General features: G+C 40.1%; 1 protein-coding gene across 6 annotated transcripts in view; it reads right to left on the bottom strand.

The window, feature by feature from the left end:
- Nucleotides 1-2711: 2711 nt before the first annotated feature.
- IFT122 (intraflagellar transport 122) overlaps nucleotides 2712-21362 on the bottom strand; it is a 47793-nt gene continuing 29142 nt past the window's right edge. For 5 of the 6 annotated variants that reach the window (XM_043551606.1, XM_037905574.2, XM_007059944.3 and 2 more), the window contains 12 exons: nucleotides 19093-19259; nucleotides 17988-18159; nucleotides 13688-13790; nucleotides 12293-12433; nucleotides 11132-11229; nucleotides 10444-10544; nucleotides 9010-9175; nucleotides 7879-7990; nucleotides 7024-7152; nucleotides 5972-6051; nucleotides 4053-4217; nucleotides 2712-3299 (listed from right to left, as the gene is read on the bottom strand). In XM_043551606.1, the coding sequence (XP_043407541.1) occupies nucleotides 3210-3299; nucleotides 4053-4217; nucleotides 5972-6051; nucleotides 7024-7152; nucleotides 7879-7990; nucleotides 9010-9175; nucleotides 10444-10544; nucleotides 11132-11229; nucleotides 12293-12433; nucleotides 13688-13790; nucleotides 17988-18159; nucleotides 19093-19259 (1524 nt within the window). In that variant the 3' untranslated portion in view covers nucleotides 2712-3209. Of the gene's footprint in view, nucleotides 3300-4052; nucleotides 4218-5971; nucleotides 6052-7023; nucleotides 7153-7878; nucleotides 7991-9009; nucleotides 9176-10443; nucleotides 10545-11131; nucleotides 11230-12292; nucleotides 12434-13687; nucleotides 13791-17987; nucleotides 18160-19092; nucleotides 19260-21362 lie in introns of those variants that run through there. The other variant, XM_043551607.1, reaches the window with a different exon arrangement.

The raw sequence follows: 21362 nt of genomic DNA, 5'->3' as shown, positions 1-21362 counted from the left end.
CGCTGCGTAGCTTGTCTCTTTCACCAACAGAAGTTTGTCCAAGAAAAGATATTACCCCACCCAGCTTGTCACTGAAAACAGTGTCATAGCATCACGGGAACTGGAATGCCTCACAATATCAGAGGAAGACTAAGGTGCATATAATATAGTACTTGAACTAGGAAAATGCGCACTTGTGACATTTGTATAGATGAGGAGACAGTCTTTCTATACACTTATATGCAAACACCATGTCCTAATATATTTACCCATTCCAAAAACTCCACCTCTATGAACTTTTCTTGTTTCCAAAGCTACTTTCAAGTTGTATTGCAGTTATCTAAGCACCAACGTACTTGTTAGCACATATACCTGGGCATACAGTAGGATTAAAGGTTTATCCTTCCAGATATTCAAATTTGTCACATTAAGCTTTGATGCAGTAAGCCATTGCTGAGATTGCAACTGCTGTCCACAGCTTAGAGCCTGAAGCGCGTCACAGATAGCGAAGGCAAGTAGTAGTAGGATAAAAGAACAAGCATAGGACAAGTTCCAGAAAGTGGTCTATGCTGCTATCCACACCAGGTCTAGTGAAGGGTAAGTGGCTGAAGGGACGCAGAGCAGGAAAGGTCATTTTTGGTACCATCTTGTGAGCTGATAAAATAAAACTCTAAAAATAGAATTATCATGATGTGTTATTGTCAGAAGATGCTGAAGTTACATAAGAACAGCTTCAATGTCACAGGGCAAATTGGGACTACTACAGTACATAATACATTGGCCCTAACATTTATTTACACATCATGACTTACTTTTACACAGCATCTTTCCTCCAGAAGGCACCAAAAAGTGCTTTTCAAACAAAGTGCATCTACGGTCAGAAAAGTGCTCAAAACATTTTCCTCGCCTGTCATTACAAATCATAGCTACTTATTTTTACTGCTTTTCACTCCTGGTGGCTTTGCAAAACCAACACAATTATGGGAAAACGAGCTAGATTCTAATTCTGGCTCCCGTATCAAACAGAACGGTTTATTAATTCCAACTGCACAGTCTTCATTACATACAGTAATTTACAAGTAAGAAAGCAAGGTCAGGACTTTTAGATCAGTATGTTTACAAGGCTGGTAGTCAGAACAGCATATTTTTTTAAAGTGTCAAACAAAATTTGATCCAGAATCACAGAGATATGGAAGCCCATTGAAGCTATTTATTTTTTAAGTCACTTTTTAGAGCAATTTAAAGTACACATAGGAATCATTTCAATCACCACTGAAATTCAGCTGCCTCTGTGGTAGCTGTTTAACAGCATGCAGAAACACTGTCCAACGGTTTAGGACAGTAAGCAAAGATGAATATCATATTCCTTTGAAAACACAGGGAAACTTGTGGTAGGCATGATTATAATAACCATGTATACTGTGTGCATACTCTTACCTGTTATCTACATTTGACTAAAAATAATGAAGAAACCTATCACTTCTAGGTCACTTGCTCAAATTCAGCCCAAGTGATTACCTACCTATAGTTGTTACCAGCTAACTGCTTGTTCAGTGGCCTATTCCGAAGTCCAACTATTAGGTTAGTGCAGTATACACATAATGAAAAATCATTCCCTCAGTTAGCATCCTATAGGGCAGTATTAGCAGAAAAGCAGAGGACCCAATAGGAATGCAGGATGAACTACTTTCTCTCCTCCTAGAATTGCTCCCCACAGGTGAGGGTTGAAACATAGTGGTGGAGAAAGATTGCACAGCAACTACTCTTAGGGCACATCTTCACTGCAGAGTTAACTCAGGTGATCAGCACCTGCACTAGCCTAGCCCAGACGTGAGCAACCACGCTGTGAAGCCATGGTTGAGTTTTTAGTCCACCCTTGTGCACATACCTATATGAGGCTCTAGGACTTCTGGGGTCATATCACACGGTTCTTAGTGCTACAGTAAGTTGTGCTGCTCTATGATTCTTTCCCAGTGGATTGTGGGAAAACTTGTCTGTCCTGGGCACACAGGGGAAACTGTAGGATGGCATTGGAAAGCTACCAATACCTGAATGGTTTAGCCTGTGCACTCCCTGAAAAGTGGGTGGATTACCAGCCTGAGTGTAAAATGCGCTCAGGCTTTGGCCTTTCCCCCAGGATGGGCCAGCTAGCCTGAATTAAAATCAGCACCATACTTGGGCCCGAGGTTGTGTGTTTAAATGGAAGCCAGGTTAGGAGCAACACCTGAGCAAGAGCCAGAGTTAATTTTGCAGTGAAGACAAGCCCATAATGTACCTGTTCTGTGGCTAAATAGGGGCCAGCCTTTACCTTCCATGCCTGTCAAGCTGGCACATTTCATGAACCCTCCAATATATTCATTACACCTGATGAATCGGTGGCTTTTATTTTTTCACTAGGAAAAAAGGTGTGTTTTTAATACACATTGGCTAACAAATACTAAAATCCCAGTAGACATGGTGACTTGATTTGAAATGTGTTAGCTGGTCTATGTAAAACCTGGTGGGGAGGTTAGGGTTTACCTTGACCAGTTGACTCATATTAAAACTACAACTTGCTTTGTCCACACTAGGGTTTTAATCATGTGTTCATTAACGTGTGAGTCAATGTGTGTAAGAGCTCCTAAATGTAATGCTATTCTCTGCCGAAACGATATAAAAGGTACATTCCCATTGGGAAATTCCATTTCAGAGAAAGATTGCAGCAAATGCTCAAAAGAAAATAAAACACTGACGCAAAAACTTCCCCTTTTTATTTCAAGTTCTGTCAACAACCAAGTACATATTAAGGACCAAATTCAACCCTGGCATAAAGAGGGGCAAAATCAATGAGGTCAACTGAATTATCTCAAGGCTGAATCTCACCCTAAAACGTTCCTATCGAATCTGTGGCACACTGGCAGGTTGCCATGATAAACATAGGACACTTGAAAGTAAAACTGGAATTTTCCTTAAAAATATATATGTACATTTTTTTCCCATTTGGCTCTGTGGTTATATACAAAACAAAGAGCAATAAATAGAAATTCTGTAATTACATTGCTCATAAAAATAAAATTTCATTTGGATAGGACACAACGTGACATTTAACAGTTTCTCTTTTTCCACTGCTTATGAAACATACACAGAGTGAGAAAATATATGTAACAACATAACCAAATTGTTAAGAAAGCTTGATTAGTTTACAATGCATTTCACTGTGATAGCAGAAAGATCTCTTGGATGGATCTTTTTCACTGGTTTGACTCATCAATTCTTCTCCGACAGTATGGACAACAGTTATGCTGGAGCACCAGGAGCTCATAATCCTCTGAATGAAACATCTGTGAATTAGGAACAGATTTAGGCGTATCTATTACACTGTTACTGGCTCACATCTAGGAAAAGGAAACTGAGATGGAATGGTTTTGCTAGGGCTCAGAATACCTGATGCTACTGTTACAAGAGAGTTCATGTTTCCACAATAACAAGTAATTTACAGCTGTTTGTAACAGCTATAATTTGGAATATAAGAGCAAATATTTCATTAAAGAAGTGTGGAGGCTATGGAAGTCAGTTCATCCAACCAGTGAAACCCAACTGCTCTGTGAGAAAGGAGGGTGGACTTTAGGATGCTTTCTCTGCTACCACATAACCAAAAATATCCAAACTATTGAATATTTTGAAGAAAACATACCTGCGGTGGGGGAACTACAAAGAAAAAAAATCATTTTACTTGCTGAATGCCCCCACTAAACCAGGCTATAAGGTTAGAAAGGCAGAGAAAAAAAATCAATGTTTCCCTTCTTTTAGTTCACTTTAGGACTTCTTGAGTGGCTACAATTCTTGCCATCACTGCGAAGTCCCCAAATACTTCATTCTACAAATTCAGTTACCACAAGCTATTCTGAAGCCAGCCCTTCTGGCAAGGCCTATCCTCTCTGTATGTAGCACAGGGCATTTTGCTCTCTTTATTTACTATTCAGGACTTCCGAAGGTATGTATCGAGGGTTAGAAATTAATGTATCAGGGTCATTTCAATTAGCTTCTCATTAGGAATGAGTTTTCAAAGACCCCAATGAAAACATTACTTATACCTGAAAGCATGTTGGACACATGGTAATGGAAGCATCTGGTAGCAAGGACCGGAAGTACTGCCACTGTAATGGCTTTGGCCAGCGTTTAATCAGGACATCCCTCCGGCTCATTGACCGGAGAACTGCACGATTCACTATCACAGGAACAAATTCTGAGCCTCCTTGCTGCAGCATTTAAAAAAGAATGAAGCTTAACAATTGCAAAGTGTTTTAAAGATGACAAATATAAAGAGCGGATTGTTATTACTCAGTAGAAAGTGCTAACACAGAATAGGCATGGATTCTGCTCCCACTGAAGTCAATGGCAGTTTTCTCACTGTCCTCAGTGGGAGTGGGAGTAAGCAAGATGTGAGTAAGGTATTTTCACTGTGCTTCACTCATTCCCATCAACACAATTTTTTATTTAAAAAGGAAAAAAAAAGCCATTTACAAAAACTTCCCTGAAAATGTCTATTCTTAACTGCACCCACCCAGACCCTGAGCTATCTAGGGGACAGTCCCCCTGCCGCTTGCTGGAACACCAGACTCCAGATGGACTCACCCCTGCCCCAGCCATCTAAAACTGGGGTATAAAGAAACTCCTTGGAGGAGTCCACCAGAAACTCAAGCTGGGAGAAACAGAGATAAAGAAGCTGAGCAGGGACATTATGCACAAATATGACATCAAAGCCCCACTGCTGTCTACAGCTTTTTCTCCAGACATTCTCTCCCATGCTGACTGGCTGTTTGCTCCAGCTCTATTGAGTTTCTTTGCCTCACTCCACCTACTCTTAATACTGCTCCCTCTTCTCCTTTCCACATTCCTCTTATCCCTGTCCCTTTACCTCCCCTCTCTGCAACATCTCTTCTCCCTTCATTTGCCTCATCTCAATCTCTTCCCAACAAATGCCCATCCAAATAAATAATGAGGAAATAAAAATATTGTGGAACTAACATGGTATTTGAAGACTATCACACTGATCATCTGCTCGTATGTTATATTCTTTCCCCTGCATCTTTCATCTGTCTGGTCTGTTTAGACTGAAAGCTCTTCAAGGCAGGAACTATCTATTACTTACATTTGTAAAAACATGTAACACAATGGAATCCTGATGTTGTTTAGGGCTCCCCAGGCACTAATGTAATACAAATAATAATAGCAATAATACCACCAGGCCTTGTTTAACAATCTTGGCCAGCTGATGTTCTCTGTTACATCAGTGTAAATTCAGAGTAACTACAGTTATCAGATTTACATTACAGTAACATGGACTGCCTATATATGAATATCCTGCACATTTTATACCCTGGATGTTTTGCTTAGAGGCTCTCTCTTGGGCATGTTTATATCTGGGTGTTATGTACACCCGCTACTATGAAAAAAAGTAAGGGCTGTTCAAACTAACTTCAGAGTTTGATTTTTTAAATCACGTCACATAAAACTACAGTATGCAGAAAACACCATAATTTTTAAATCTGTTTCTGCAGTGAGTGGGTGGGTAGGCATCCCAGGAGACTATTCTTCCATTGATGATGATGAGGCCAGAGAGAGACAGTTTACTTAAAAAAGACATTCAGATAGAATAAGTGGTTCTCCAGGTTTTTCTTTTCTGTGGACTAATCACTTTGTATGAGAAAGATACCATTCTCCTCAACTGCTGCTCCTAGCCTCCCGGTCACCCACTTTCCTCCATTTCTTGTGGGGGTCTGCAGAACATTGTAACACTTTGTAATGGAGTTGGAGAGGCTGTGGTCTGTTGAGACCTGCTACTAATCGGTAAATGGTCACAAGGAAGAAACTGTGGGATGCCAGCTCAGAAGGAGATCTGATAGCATGGAAAGAACATTTGCAGGTAGAGTCACCCTGGGTTTGCTTTCTCCTCAACAATCTTCAGCCTCAAGAGCAGCAGCATTTGAAAACCCAAATGAGGTATCCTCACCTCAAAACTCAATTTTGCTGTAAAGGGATCATCCTCTTCGATAATGTCTGTGTTGTCATCAAATCTCAGCCTCTGTGCTCCTAGAGAGGTTTGTTATGGAAGAAACAAGGACCCCCACAAAATCAAATCCTCTTATCTTAGCACTCATAGGACTTGTCTTATGGCTTAGTAGTAGGGCTCTCACTCCTTGCTCCACCCAAAGCCCATCATGTCAGGCAGGCTGGGAGTACTCAGATACCCCTGGAGTAATCCCTAGATTATATGAGATAGAGCTGCAGAAGAAACTTACTCTGGCCCAGGAAGAATGGAGCAATTGCTGTGGAAAAGCAGAGCTTAAAACCACCAAGTTACTAGCAGTAACTAAACTACATAAATGCATGTGACCTTAGTAGTACCCTCATCCTCCATTCCCCTACCCTCCTATAAACACCTAACACCTCACTTTAGGCAGCCTATTTTAAAGGCACAGACCATGTCTCTGAGGCATAGACCATGTCGTCTTGTGTATTTGAACTGTATCTACTACTATCAGGCCCCAATTACAATTGGCACCATTGTGTGCCACAGCAATATAGGATTCTATAAAATAAACAACGACAGGCTTCAAAGGGAGCCCAATACAGTTCTTCCTTAGCAAGAAAGACAGAACACTGTGATACAAGAGGAAAATAATGGATAGCCCTCCCATCCTTTATAGAAAGTAAAAAAGTTACTTGAAAATAAGTGAACAGTATTATTTTTAACCTAACAATACTTGACAAGGTTATGAAACTGACTTTTCTAAAGAAAACCTTCTAAAATTACCAGGATTGGTTAATATACCCATACTTTTTTAGTTGAAAGAGCAACTGAAAAAGAAATATGCAATGGAATTGTACCCACTTATGTCAGCAATGAATCTGTCCCCTAGTCATAAGAGAGAAGCAGATTAAAATGCAACAAAAGCATAACAAATCCAAAAATACCCAACAACCCACAACCAAAAACTCTGTCTTCCAAACTGCCACTCTTTCCCTAAGAAAACCAGAGTGTGTTCTGGATTGAAAGGATACCATCACTTGCCATCTCTTCCCATTTATCCTCTCTCTTATTTAACCTTGGTGCTTCCAGATCAATAAGAGCTACAGCTTCTTCATCAGTGATCCCTTCTTCCAAATAGAACTCCACCAGATGCAATACTTCTAAAGGACACGTGGAAAAGGAGAGAGCAGTTACCTGCAAGAACTCAGAATATCTCTAGCAGGCCTTGCCTAAGTCTTTTAAAGATATGTGTGTCCTCAGATCTCTACAGTGGCATTATTCAACTTAATATATCATGTCCAGAAAATAAAGCTTCTTAAAGGATGAGTTAATAAAGTGCCTCATATCTTCCTGGTGCCTCACCACAAAGTAATGCATTTAATACTGCCAGGGCTGTGACATCAGAAGCAAAACAGTGGCTATTTTGCAGCAAAAAATCTCTCTCAGTCTTGGACACCAGAATCTGTTCTATTCAGAAAGGGACTAATTGCCTAGAAAACTGGTGTTCTCCTCCACCAATAAAATGCATCATCTCTGGAGTGAGATGTGGCACTAATTCAGTGCCAGCAACACTAAAGAAAAAAAGATTTATTTCCCCAAGTGACATTACACAGGAAATGTTAGGGTGGCTGAATTTATTGGGCACCAACCTACTGTCCGATGAAGTGAGCTGTAGCTCACGAAAGCTTATGCTCAAATAAATTGGTTAGTCTCTAAGGTGCCACAAGTACTCCTTTTCTTTTTGCGAATACAGACTAACACGGCTGTTACTCTGAAACCTGATTAAATATTGATAGTGTACAATTAACACCAACTAGCTGAGCCTTTGGAGAAAGCACAGACTTATCTGCATGGAAAGTAAAACCAATTTTTATATTCCAACGCACCGTAAGATGAAGCAGAGAAGACGAAGGGCTGTCTGCAGTTAATGCACACATTCCCCAGATTATTTAGCAAGGGGTTGTTGGTGGAGCACCTATAACACAAGGGCACAAGCTCCTGCAAAGACAGACACACACAAAGCAGCGTAATTGCAAACAGACCATTCTGAACACAGAGTCTGATTAGGACACACTGCACTGCTCCAGTTTGACACCAACAGAGTTCACAGAGCAGCAAAAAACTGGAGTGTAACAATGGTGAAATCAAGCCTTTTAACTTTTGCAAATATTTTTCCTTCTCTCAATAAAACTGCAAGTTTTCCCATTAAAAATAGATGTTTTACCACGCTTCTGATGCACTTTTGTTTGCTTCTGCTGCAGCAGAGTCCTGGGCCACATACACAATGCCAAAAGGATGACTAAAAGTTACTGAAGCAATTCTTTTTGCTCAGAAGTTCGATCAAATTTAGGTCCTTTGATTCATGCATTTCTGTTTTTTTCTAAACTGCACAATTATCTTAGGCAGCTCTATGGATTTCAGTGGTCTTACTGTGTTTACATTATTGCAGATGGCAAGAAGCATGTTCATTTGCAGTTAAGCATTTTCACAGTACAATTTGTTTTAGTGAGCACCCCATCAAAAACAGTTTTATAGAACACTGCGGTCACACCTCAGCTAAAGAAAAAAAAGAAGGTTTTAAAGCAAGATTTGAGGAAGGAAAGCCATTCAAAGGGTTGGAGAGAGGAACTCTAGTAGATGGGGCAAGCACAAGTGACCTCCAACTGTAGACAGACAGAGAAAGACCCAAGTAAGCACTCTGAGGAGTAAGTGCATTTTGAATTGAGGGATGGTGAAGCTTGAAGGAACAGAGTGAGTAGCCAGGGAAATCGGGGGATATGAGATCAGAGAGTGAAGAAGGAACTTGTCCATACAGACAGGTCTCATTTTCATTAGGAATGAGAGGGAGAGAAAGTCTGACATGGCGAATAATGGTGAGAGGATTTTTGTTTCCTGCAAAAATGTAATTACTGCAAATCTGTGCATAATCCATTGTAAGCATCTTTGTGTGTATGACAAAGTAGCCTCTCGTATCAGGTCAAATACTAATAACTAAAATAATATACATCAGAACTTACTTCACTGTCATGGAATGGCTTGGATCGAATTGTCAGGCTGCCCAGCTCAATTGATTTTTGAAATCTAGCTGGGATCTGCAGTCCCTGCAACTTGTCATAGGCATGACGGGCCAATTTATATGCACCCAGAGCTTTACTCTGCTTTGCTAGTGCAAATAATGTATTGCTATAATCAAATTAAGGAACAAACATATATGTAGCATTCAGGAAAAACCACAGTTACTTTTAATCAGAGAAGTTATGCACTGAAGCACAACAAATGCCAATACCTTAAAAGGCCTTAACTAAAAAAATCTGTTCACATAAATGTGTTTACATAAACAAAATGTGAGAGGACTGCTAAAATACCAGAGCGGATGATTTTTAGAGAGATAAGGAACTGGCCTGTGGATAACACAGCTTCAGTTAATATTCTGACCCCACTAATGCTTGTAAGGACCATCCCACAAGCCGATAATCTGAAACATCAGAATCCTGTTGGCACCATGTGGATATTTCAGATCCCATGGCACTTTTTCAGGAACTTGCTTCCATGTCTTATACCAAAATGTCACCTCCCCCTTATTAGTGTGCACCCCAGGGGGTAACAAATAAGCAGAGATGTATGGATTAAACACTCTAAATTCTAAGCACTTTGGGGACAATAATACTATTCTACATAGTTTACAGATGAGGAAAGAGAGGCACAGAGAAAGAAAATGACTTATCCAAGGTTACAAAGCAAGCAAATGGAAAAGACAGAAGTGGAACCCAGGTGTCCTGACTCCCACTTAACTGCCCTATTCACTGAACTGCCCTGACTTCTTTTAATTGCTATTGTCCAGTGCAGAAACAGATATGTTTCAGTGGGACTCATATGTAGTTTGTGAAGGACTTTGAAGAGATGCAGCAAATAAATTTGTTAATGAAGCCATGAAAAAATTGGTCTTGTACATGGCACACAGCTACATCAGACCTGAAAATGAGAATGAGAATCTACCATTTAGAAACACACAGCTACATTAGTCTGAGGAGAATCAGAATCTAACATTTAGAAGCAACCACATTCAGAGTTTCTTTCCCAATGCCTTTCAACTTGTGGCTCCTGCACTGTCAATATTTACAGCCACACATCTTGTTTGGAGACTTGCGTCTTGGAAGGCACTCCTCTTACAACGGTGAGCAACATGTTTGATAGTTTCTGATAACCTCTTCTAATGTATGACGTATGGCTAGATGTGCCTAAGTGTGTGATAATTCTGAGGTGTAGATCATCATCTCAGGGATTAAAGACAGCCCCACATTTATTTTATCTAACAGAGGAACAGCATGGGAACCCCTAAAACCAGCAACAAGAATACCCTAATAGTAAGACTATGCATTACTGACTGGTGCCAAGGATTCCCTTCAATTCATATGATAATTTTTGAATTTTGCTTTGCATTGCAAGGATACACTTTAGAGATGCCCAACGGAGTCTCCTTGGTTAGGCTGTGAAGTAAAAACCTGGAAATATTGAAGAGTGTTTCAGGCAAATGGAAACTGAAGGGCTCTTCCTGTGGTAAAAAGAACATTAAAAAATTTCTAAGCTAGAAAAGGAACACTTCATATCACTAAGCATCAAATTACTTCAGTCATCTCAGACGTTACACTGTGCTTTTCACACAGTCACAACAATGGGAGAAATGGAGAAAAGACAGCAATTGGATTTTGCATGCCGCTCTCTCCAAAGCTCATCTTTGCCACTGAAGAAAAAAGGAAAGGGAGAGAAAGCACTTAAAGGATAATCCTGTCCCAACCTCCTCCGTAGGAGTAATGGGCCCAGAACACCGTGGAATCAGTATGCAGATGGGGTGGTGAAAGAAAGCCTTCAAGTCCACATCCACTGTGTGCTGCAGAGCATCTCTCTGCAGAGGCTCTTTCTGTGTCACAGAAAGGTAGTTTTAGGGTGGAATGGCGGTAGATCCAGTACGGTATAACACAGGGCGAAAAAAAAAACCCGAAACCAAAATTAGATCATTGCAGTGACACCAGCATCCATTCAGTATTTACAAGTAATTAATTGTTCCTAATTATTCCTGAATTATCTGCAGAAAATGTACCAGCTAAGCAAACAATACAACTGCTAGTGAAAATATCTTACAGTGTATCTGTGAATAGAGTGATAGACATGATAAAGTTCTGCCAAGTGCTGGAAGTGGTGAAACTTCTGTAACATTTCAGTCTTCTGCTGTTCGTTCTCTGTGGGAGGGAAAGTAATTACACCTCTGGTCATTCTATACTAAAACACAAGAGTATTACTCAGCTAGAAAGATCACAATACAACATGGTTGCAGCGTTACCACTTCCAATAGATTAATATACCTGACCAAGTGTGCTACAAAATATGGATTATATAATTTTGCCATTTTATGTGCAATTTTCTTCTTTAACATAAAGCATATTAAGATGCACGATGGTATGGCAAGTGGTTTTAACACAGCCAGAGGTTAATGGCTTAGCTAGAGGTGGAACATATTAGCCTTCCACCACTAGAAACCTGATCCACATCTTTTGAGGTTAAAGTAAAATGAGTTTAGTGTCATTCCTTTTATCCACATTAACGTACTACTAAACAATAAAACCATTTGCAGTGTCTGTACAGCGTATGAAGGGCTACAGATCAGCACTATCATGCATTAGCAAAACTGTGATGCTTTCTGAAAGTCCAAGTAAACTATATCCACTGGATCACTCTTGTCCACACAGTGCAAGGCAATAGACCATCAATCTCTTGTTTCCATCAACACTCATCTACACCTCATCTTCACCTCTCCTCCGGTGCAATTGATTTAGAAGCAGAGAACTAATGAACACTAACTTTCTTCTTTGGCTGGCTAAAATAATTCATGAAGTGTCTCCCCAGTTAATCTCATCCACATTTAAATATTAGGAGTAGACTACACTATAAGATCATGTTTTATTATTATTTAGCCCTCCAGTCATCACTTTATCCCAGCTGTGAGGCGCAGAAAAGGGGCTAGGGGATATATTGTGGAATTAGAAGACATGGATGTGACCCCATCTTGATTTAAAAATTAGACTTATCTTGGTTTTTTTATAAGCACACAAAGACTAGAGAGATAGAATTACGATATAATGTTGAATTACCCTACAGTGCAGTATATAGTATTAGTATAGCAGATTAGTATATAGCACAATTAATGAGCGAGCAAGAGGTTTTAATCAAGCCGTCACGGTTCACTCAATGTTTATCTGCATGTATGAGCAGGTAACAAATTTGAACTTGCTTGTGTTTACTTACCTTGGGCTATATCTAAACACTGCATGGAGAGCATCCAGTAATAATATGCTGCATCATTAAATCGGCTTTCTACCACAGCATTGTGAGTTAGCTGTTCCAGCACTTTTACGGCCTCACTCTGTCTGCCAGCCTTGTGGAATGCTACAAAGGAGACCAAAGCAAAGAAGATTTTACAGTGTGATTATATCAATTAACTGATATTTTTTAAAAATAACCCAACAGGATATTCATCAAAGCTGGAACAGGATGAAAAGGACTACACTGGTATTTTTCTATTTTTGAAAGTAGTGACTAATGGAAAATAGAAGTATCTGCAAGTACTTTTTGGCTTTTGTATTGTGTCAGGACATGATGTAGGAAATACAACTACCATGTACATAAGTAGCGCAAGGCTAGTTACTTTTAAAAAAAAATTTGGACAGAGCAAAATCATCATCCTGATGATCAGACATTTGTGAACAGGGGAAACTGCTGAACACTATGGGATCAAGTCAAAATTCAAACCTTCTAAGGCCTGAAAATTACACCTAAAAATTAGATCAATCTAGCCGTTCAGGGCTCTGAAAAATTTTACACCCTGTGTGATGTAGTTAGGACAACCTAACGCCCCCGTAGGTCGAAGAATTCTTCCATCAAACTAGCTACCACCTTTCGGAGAGGTGGATTAACTACACTCATGGAAAAATCTCTTCCATCGATGTAGAAAGTGTCTCCGCTACAGCAGCACACCTGCAGCACAGTAGCTGTACCACTGTAGCCACTAAAGTACAGACATAACCTCAGGTAATATTTCAAGGCAGCACTCTTACAATGCTTAACACTGTAGTATCAAAGAATCTAAAGAGGCAGAAAACCCCACAGTATACACTATTTATTAACAGGGTTTCTTTACATTGGCTCCTGTGCAGCAACTGAAGTTCAGTCCTGAATTCCCACTTGATAAATGTGTATTTTACAAATACTACATGCAGATAATATTTTATGATATAAATCCATAAGAAGCAAGGAATTTCATAAGCAAGACTGATGCTCCATCTTATATGAACTACATACTGCCTACATTCAAGGGCAGGGCTCATGCCTTCTTTTGGTGTTTGTTCTATACTCAAGCACAAACTGGGAAAGAAAATCCAGAATTATAGCCTTTTTTATAGATGCTATTGCTTTTGTTAAGTTTGTTATATTTCCTTACCAAATAATAAGACCTCTCTGACAATCAGAATACAACCTCCTGTGATCAGCAAGAACATATGTATTCTCCAGTTATCTCACCCTTTAAAAGGTTTGTGTTCTACAGATTGACAGTTCTCCAGGGCAGAGATTGTATCTTCAGCATTTGGAAAATGCTTAGCAAATTTTGCATGCTACCAGCATATAAGTCATGTACAGTCCTACCTTTTTGGGCCTCTTCAAATCTATCATTCTCTGCCAACCACTGAGCATAAGGGACATAGACATCATCTTTAAATTCAGGATGCTTTTCACTCAAAGCAAAGGCCTAAGGTACAGAATAAATTCATTAATAAAATATTGCATGGTTTAAGTGAGTTCTGAATAGTGCATGAGATAAATCCTTTAGCTTAAATAAAATTCACAGTACGAATATCATTTATACAGAAGTATGAAAATTCCAACCAGTATTTTCTCCAGGAAACTCAAAATTAATGTATTTTAAAAGAAAGGCAATCAACAGCTGTGAAGAAGAAGCTATACTTAGTAACAGTCCAGCTTCTGAACTACAGAAACCTGTGGAAAACCTGAAAACAATCAGTTATTTAGGGGATGGAGTGGGTTTCATAGAACAATACAATGTATTGCTTTTTTAGAAAATATATTCAATAAAAATAAGTATTGACATGTGCACTGAACAATCACAGACTATGCATAACAATTTCAAAAGCACCTATGTGACTTAAGCGTCTAAGTCCCACTGAGTGTTTCAATGGGACTTAAGCACCTACATTTCTGAGGGTAAAATTTTCAAAAGCACTTAACAGCTTAGCATATACTTCATGTTAAAAACAAACAAACCCATAACCAAAAACAAGACTGCCAGTACAAACCATGGCCCCCAATTCTGCAATGCATATGTGTAAGCAGACCCCTGTAACCAAGTGTTGTCCTAATGAAGTCAGCTGGGCTTTCCTAAATATAAATCTGATTATAGGATCAAAAGTCCACACCAGGAAAGTGTAAATTCACCAGATCCAGAGTATACACAGGAAATTTCAGTGAAATGTCACTTTCAAAATTACTAAAACACAGCCCAGAATAATAATCCACATTGTGAAAATTTTAGTTAAAAAGGACATCCTTTAAAAATTGGAAGTCAAATCGTACTGCGAAAAATAGACAGGAGCATACACTCTGCCAAGTCAAGTGTGAAAGTTTAATTAGGCAGACCAAAAAAGAATCCAAAGAGCAACTAGCAAAAGACAGAAAACTAATTGCGAAAAAACATTTTAAGTATGTCAGAATCAGGAACTCTGCCAAACAATCAGTGGGGCCAAACTTAAGTGTTAAAGAAGCACTCAAGGAAGACAAGGCCATTTTGGAGAAGATAAATGAATTCTTTGCATTGGTCTTCACAGCAGAGGATGAGAGATTCCCATACCTGAGCCACTCTTCTTAGTTAACAAATCTGAGGAACAGTCCCAGATTGAGGTGTCAACAGAGCTGGTTTTGAAACAAACTGATAAAGTAAACAGTAATAAGTCACCAGGACAAGATGGTATTCACCCAAGATTTCTGAAGGAACTCAAATATGAACCTGCAGAATTACTACAGTGGCACCTCAGAGTTACGGACACCTCGGGGCAGCTAGGCAGCTTCCTTCCCTGGCCTGGGCAACCTTGTGTCCCCCTCCTGGCTAGGGTAGAGGGAGTGGGGTGAAAATAGCACGTCCCCCTCCCAGCGGGGGGGGGGGGGGGGGGCGGTGTGTGTGTGTGTGTGTTGAAAACAGTGCCCCGCCCCAGCGGGGGCAGGGGTTTGAAAACAGCACCCTGGCTTACAGGAAAGCAGCACAGACCCCAGTGCTGCTCCTGCTCTGGCTGCCTTGGGTGAACAGCAGGGGCTCACAGCTTTGCCTGCTAATCTCAGCATCTTCACTTCCTAGCTGTATGTGGGTGCCGCGCACGAGGTGGAGTAGGGGTGGGGACAGGCAGCCCAGATGTGCCTACATTTAAGATGCAATACAGGCACAGTACAGTATTTGCTTTTTTTTTTTTTTTTTTTGGTCTCTGCTGCTGCCTGATTGGTTACTTCCAGTTTCACATGGTGTCCGGTTGGTCAGTCAGTCCATGACTCTGGTGTTTGTATTTTTGAGGTTCTACTGTAACTGTGGTACATAACCTATTGCTTAAATCAGCCTCTGTACCAAATGACTGGAGGATAGCTACTGTAATGCTGATTTTTAAAAAACATGACAGAGGCAATCCGGGCAATTACAGGCCAGTAAGCATAACTTCAGTACCAGGCAAATTGGTTGAAACTACAGTAAAGAACAGAATCAGACACACAGATGAACATAATATGTTGGAGAAGAGTCAACACCGCTTTTGTAAAAGGAAATCATGCCTCACCAATCTTTTATAATTCTTTGAGGGGCTCAACAAACATGTGGACAAGGGTGATCCAGTGGATATAGTTACTTGGACTTTCAGAAAGCTTTTGACAATGTTCTTTACCAAAGGCTCTCAAGCAAAGTAAGCAGTCATGAGATAAAAGGGAAGGTCTTTTAGTAATTGGTCAAAAGATAGGAAACAAAGGGTAGAAATAAATGGTCAGTTTTCACAATGAAGAGAGGTAAACAGCAGGGTCACCTAGGGATCTGTACTGGGACAGTGCTGTTCAACATATTCATAAATGATCTGGAAAAAGGGGGTAAATAGTGAGTTGGGAAAGCTTGCAGATAATACAAAATTACTCAAAATAGTTAAGTCCAAAGCTGACTGAGAAGAGTTACAAAGGGATCTCACAAAACTGCGTAACTGGGGGCACCAAAATGGCAGATGAAATTCAGTGCTGATAAGTGCAAAGCAATGCACACTGGAAAACATAATCCCAACTATACATACAAAATGATAGGGTCTGAATTAGCTGTTACCACTCAAGAAAGAGATCTTGGAGTCATTGTGGATGGTTCTCTGAAAAATCTGCTCAATGTGCAGCGACAGTCGATGAACCAACAGGAACGGGATAGATAATAAGACAGAAAATATCATAATGCCACTATATAAATCCATGGCATGCCAAACCTTGAATACTTCATGCAGGTTGGGTCACCCCACCTCATAAAAGATATTAGAATTGGAGAAAGTATAGATAAGGGCAACAAAAACAGGTAAGAGTATGGAACAGCTTCCACATGAGGAGAGATTAAAAGGACTGGGTCTGTTCATCTTAGAAAAGAGATGACTAAGGGGGATATGACAGAGATCTATACAATCATGAATGGTGTGGAGAAAGTGAATAATAGGCAAAGAAATTAATAGGCAGCAAGTTAAACAACAAAACACAAGAAAGTACTTCTTTACACAATGCACAGTCAACCTGTAGAACTCATTGCCAGGGGATGTTGGGAAGGCCAAAAGTATAACTGGGTTCAAAAAAGAATTAGATACATTCATGGAGGATAGATCCATCAATGGCTAGTAGCCGAGATGGACAGGGATGCAACCACATGCTCTGGGTGCCCCTAAGCCTCTAACTGCCAGAAGCTTGGACTGGATGACAGAGGTGGATAATTCAATAATTGCCCTGTTCTGTTCATTCCCTCTGAAGCATCTGGCACTGGCCACTCAGAATACTGGGCTAGCTGGACCACTGGTCTGTCCCAGTATGGCCATTCTTATGTTCTCATGTTAAAAATTTCATTATTCTCCTTGACCTGTCATGCATTTGTCTCACAATTTTGTGTCATGTAGAGGGTATCACATTTACAAAACAGATATATATATGCTTAAACATTAGTCAAAAATACCCAGAGACACCCTTATCAGTAGGGAAGTATTAGTCTCATCCTGATTTTACAGATTAAAAAAAAAAAAAAAAAAAAAAAAAAGAGTGAAGCACAAAGGATTTAAGCCCTACATTTTCCAAGAGTGGTGAATAATTTTTGGTGCCCATCTTGATACTTACAGTCTGATTTTCAAAGGCACTGAGCATCCACAACTCCAGCTGAAGCCAGTGATAGCAGTGGGTGCTCAGCAGTTCTGAAAATCGAGCCAAAAGACTCTCAACCAGGACATCCAGAAGTAGAGACCACTTTTGACAATCTAGGCCCAAGTGATTTGCTCAAGATCAGGTAGGAAGTCTGTGGAAGAGCATGGAAAAGAAACCAGTGTCCCAACTCTTTGTCCAGCGTCCCAATTCCTTGTCCTGTGCTCTAACCACCATGCAATTTTCATTACTGAAACACTAGAGAAGAATTATTTTAAAGTATGATTTTTAACTGTGCTTATTTAGATTATGAAAGAGTTAAAAAGAGTGGAAGGAAACCCTGTAGCTGATGATGTATGAAACTGTAATGTTTTCATAGCTCACTCTCCTAAAAATACCACATTAGTGTATTTTACAATGTAACTTACCAAAATACTGTGTAAGCTGTATATAAACCTTTAAGACCAGATGCATTTGGAGGCAATACGAAATAGCAATTCTAAACATCTAAGTTTGGATATCAGGGTATTCTTACTTCTTCCCAACGCTGAGTTTCCACGTGGAGATGTACCAGGGCCTTTAGGTCACCTATCTTCATGTAGGTTTCTGCTGCATAACCATGGTTGTCAAGTCTCTTAAAATAGTAGGCACATTTTGACAGAGGTTCGCGCTCAGCTTTATCCAATTTCCGAGCTATATCGATTAGCCTAGAGACAGCAAAAGAAACGCACTTGCTTTAGTAGCAGCATTTTTCATTCTGCATACTTATTACATTGAAAAAATGGAAATATTTCAATAATAGGTTATCATTTAGAAGTTACTATATTGATGACTTTAAACTATGAACTTACTGAGCAGCATTCAATGGGTGCTCAAAAGGCTTTGCAAACGCAAGACCAGTTCTTGCGACAGTGTGTAATTCCTTACTCCTGTGAGTAGTGATTTCAATTGGATTAGACTACTCCATCACGCAGTCATATGAATAGGAGTTGTGGAACTAGGTCCTATATAAATCTCACTCAACATCCAAATCAGTGTCCAGTCAATATTACCCCAATTTTACAGATGGATAAACAGAGAAACAGGAAGGTTAAGTGACTTGTCCAAGATCACAAAGCAAGTCAGCAGCAGAGCTAGGACTGGAATCCAGGGGTGAAATCTTGGCCCCACTGAAGTCAATGGGATTTTTGCCACGGACTTCAAAAGGAGACAGGATTTTACCCCAGGAGTTCTGAGTCCTCGATTATTATCCTTTCATAGTTTAAAACAAAAGAAAGAGGCAAGTACACATGAGAAGTTGTGCGCTACTGTGAAGGTTATACTGAAGAGACCCAGGATGTGCACATTTTGGGAACATTCTCATCTCACAGATAAATCCTTGCATATCACTGCACTGTTTTATCCACTCATTTCGTAATATATCCATGTCCTTACCCTCTATACCCAAGAAACTTTTCTAACACAATGCAAGTTCATCTACTATAACTAAAGTATAGGTGATGCTATACTGCAGTCAACATATGGAAGCCAAAAAGAGAGCAAAGCCAGTAAGATTTCTTTTTCTTTAAGATTCTGCAGAATGCACTAAATTTCACATTAGACACTGTGATCTGTATCTCTGAGACAGAGCTAAAACATACATATCAACCCAGCCATGGTCTCCACTGATTTCTATGGCCTTCATGTGCTCGCCTGCAGAAATGTACATCTCCACTGCTGCTTTTGGTTCATTGATATTCTTGGCCCAGTCTGCTTGTTTTGTAATTAGCATCTTAGTGTCTTTGGGATCTCCGGACCCAAGGAAATCCTGAGGAAGTGCAACAGATAATATTCTGGATTAAGCTTTCTGTAGCAAACATTGTGTCATGGTCCTAATTCTAAAGCTTGTTAAGTTTTGTTTTTCCATACCAAGTTATTTTTTTTAATACAACTTTGCCTCCTCAGCTAAAATCACAGTACACAGAGCACCATGCACAAATCTGAAGGCAGGAATTATTAATCATTAACTAATGCACTTGGGATTGTATAAAACAAGTGAAGATACATCTCCAATCCAAATCAAATTCAAATCAGAGAAGATGGGACACCCCAAGAAGACCAAAGAAAGGATTATACAGAAGTGTGCCTCTGTTCAGAGGTAATGTATACACACCCATTTGCTTTCATAGAAAGTTCTCTCACTCTGCTGACTGACCTTCCCCACTGAAAGGGACGTAAAATTTGATTTTTGCCTGTTCCTTAGGAACCTGCTAGAGAGACTCAAAAGGAAGTAGTACTGCTCTCAAAACAGTTCAGTCAGGTCAAATCCAAGAGTTACCAAAGTCTCCTTTGCTGGCCATGAAGGCATACTTTAATTCTGAAAATAAATCCATTCCTTGTTGGATTAGTAATGGCACATCTTAATCTCGAGTGCTTAGCCTTGGGATGGCCAGTCACAAGGCCATCAGAGGTTGGAATCTTCTCTTCAACAAATATAATTGATAATCTTGCAATGACATATGATATAATATTCTAATGATGACCTTTTTACATGGACAGCATTATAACTGCTCATAAATTAGTTGAACTCTGAAATACTGGTCTAGTTGAATCTCTTACATAATCATGCAAATGCCATCTCTAGATACTACACATAGATACTACAATGATGACCACTCTAGAAATACTTAGGATTGATTGATGAATCTCCTCTGCTAGGAATAAAGCCCGGGCACTAGGACCCTTTACAACAACGTTAGTTGAAATTAATGTGCCAGATAAAGCATACCTGAACATTGCAAGACAGATTAAGGCAACTTCTGGCTGTTAACAAAATAGGCTACTGTATATTACAACATACCTCTTGTAATCATAAATATCACTTGAGAGGTAAAAAATTTAGGCGCATGTAGATGGGCAAGGAAGGGGGAGAAAAGAAAAAAAACAATCCTCTGGCAGATCCTGAGGCAATGGAAAATCTGAACCACCAAAGGAGAACTTTACCAGAGTCACAAGACCAACCGAGTACCTTTCCTGAGCAAGCCATCCAAAAGGGGCATAATTATGATTTTTATATAATATCTTTGCATGTGGAACATAGGCCAGTAACATTTTGCACAAATTGATTCTGCTTAAGATGCACCCACAATTCTGCTGAAGATAAGAGCTACAAAGATCACTTGATCTTGTTTGAACATTAAGAAGCCAAAGCACAGAAATGAGTGAAACAATATTTTGTCTGGTGTAATCTGAGTTCTAGCTCAGATCACGGAAATATACTAGAAACATAAAGTTCAGTTTCCTGAGCTGCAGATAATTATTTGTGAATTTTCAGTAAATTGTGATCTGACATTATGATGAAATGCTTACAGCCACATTTTCAAAAGTTTTCCTGAACTTCGCACATAGTACTGGTTTTCTAGCTGTAGCTAATCAGTGGTCATTTTCAGTCATAAGGAGCCAGAACCTACAAATGCTTAATGATGGCAGGCATAAAAATCACATTTCCATGAAAGGATAACTGGAAAGCAAGGAAGTTCTCCATTCAGAGCCCTCATCTTTGTACCATCATCTATGGCAGTGGTTCTCAACTCTGGTCCACCGCTTGTCCAGGGAAAGCCCCTGGCGTGCCGGGCCGGTTTGTTTACCTACCGCGTCCGCAGGTTCGGTCGATCGCGGCTCCCACTGGCCACAGTTCGCTGCTCCAGGCCAGTGGGGGCTGCGGGAAGGGCGGCCAGCACATCCCTCGGCCCACGCCACTTCCCGCAGCCCCCACTGGCCTGGAGCAGCAAACCGTGGCCAGTGGGAGCCGCGACTGGCCGAACCTGCGGACACAGCAGGTAAACAAATGGGCCCGGCGCACCAGCAGCTTTCCCTGAACAAGCGGTGGACCAGAGTTGAGAACCACCGATCTATGGGCTTTCTTCATATG

The sequence above is a fragment of the Chelonia mydas genome, chromosome 7, assembly GCF_015237465.2.
Source record: "Chelonia mydas isolate rCheMyd1 chromosome 7, rCheMyd1.pri.v2, whole genome shotgun sequence".
Lineage (NCBI taxonomy): Eukaryota > Metazoa > Chordata > Testudines > Cheloniidae > Chelonia > Chelonia mydas.
The sequence above is the reverse complement of the archived record's forward strand: the minus strand, read 5'-3'. Positions and strand labels throughout refer to the sequence as shown.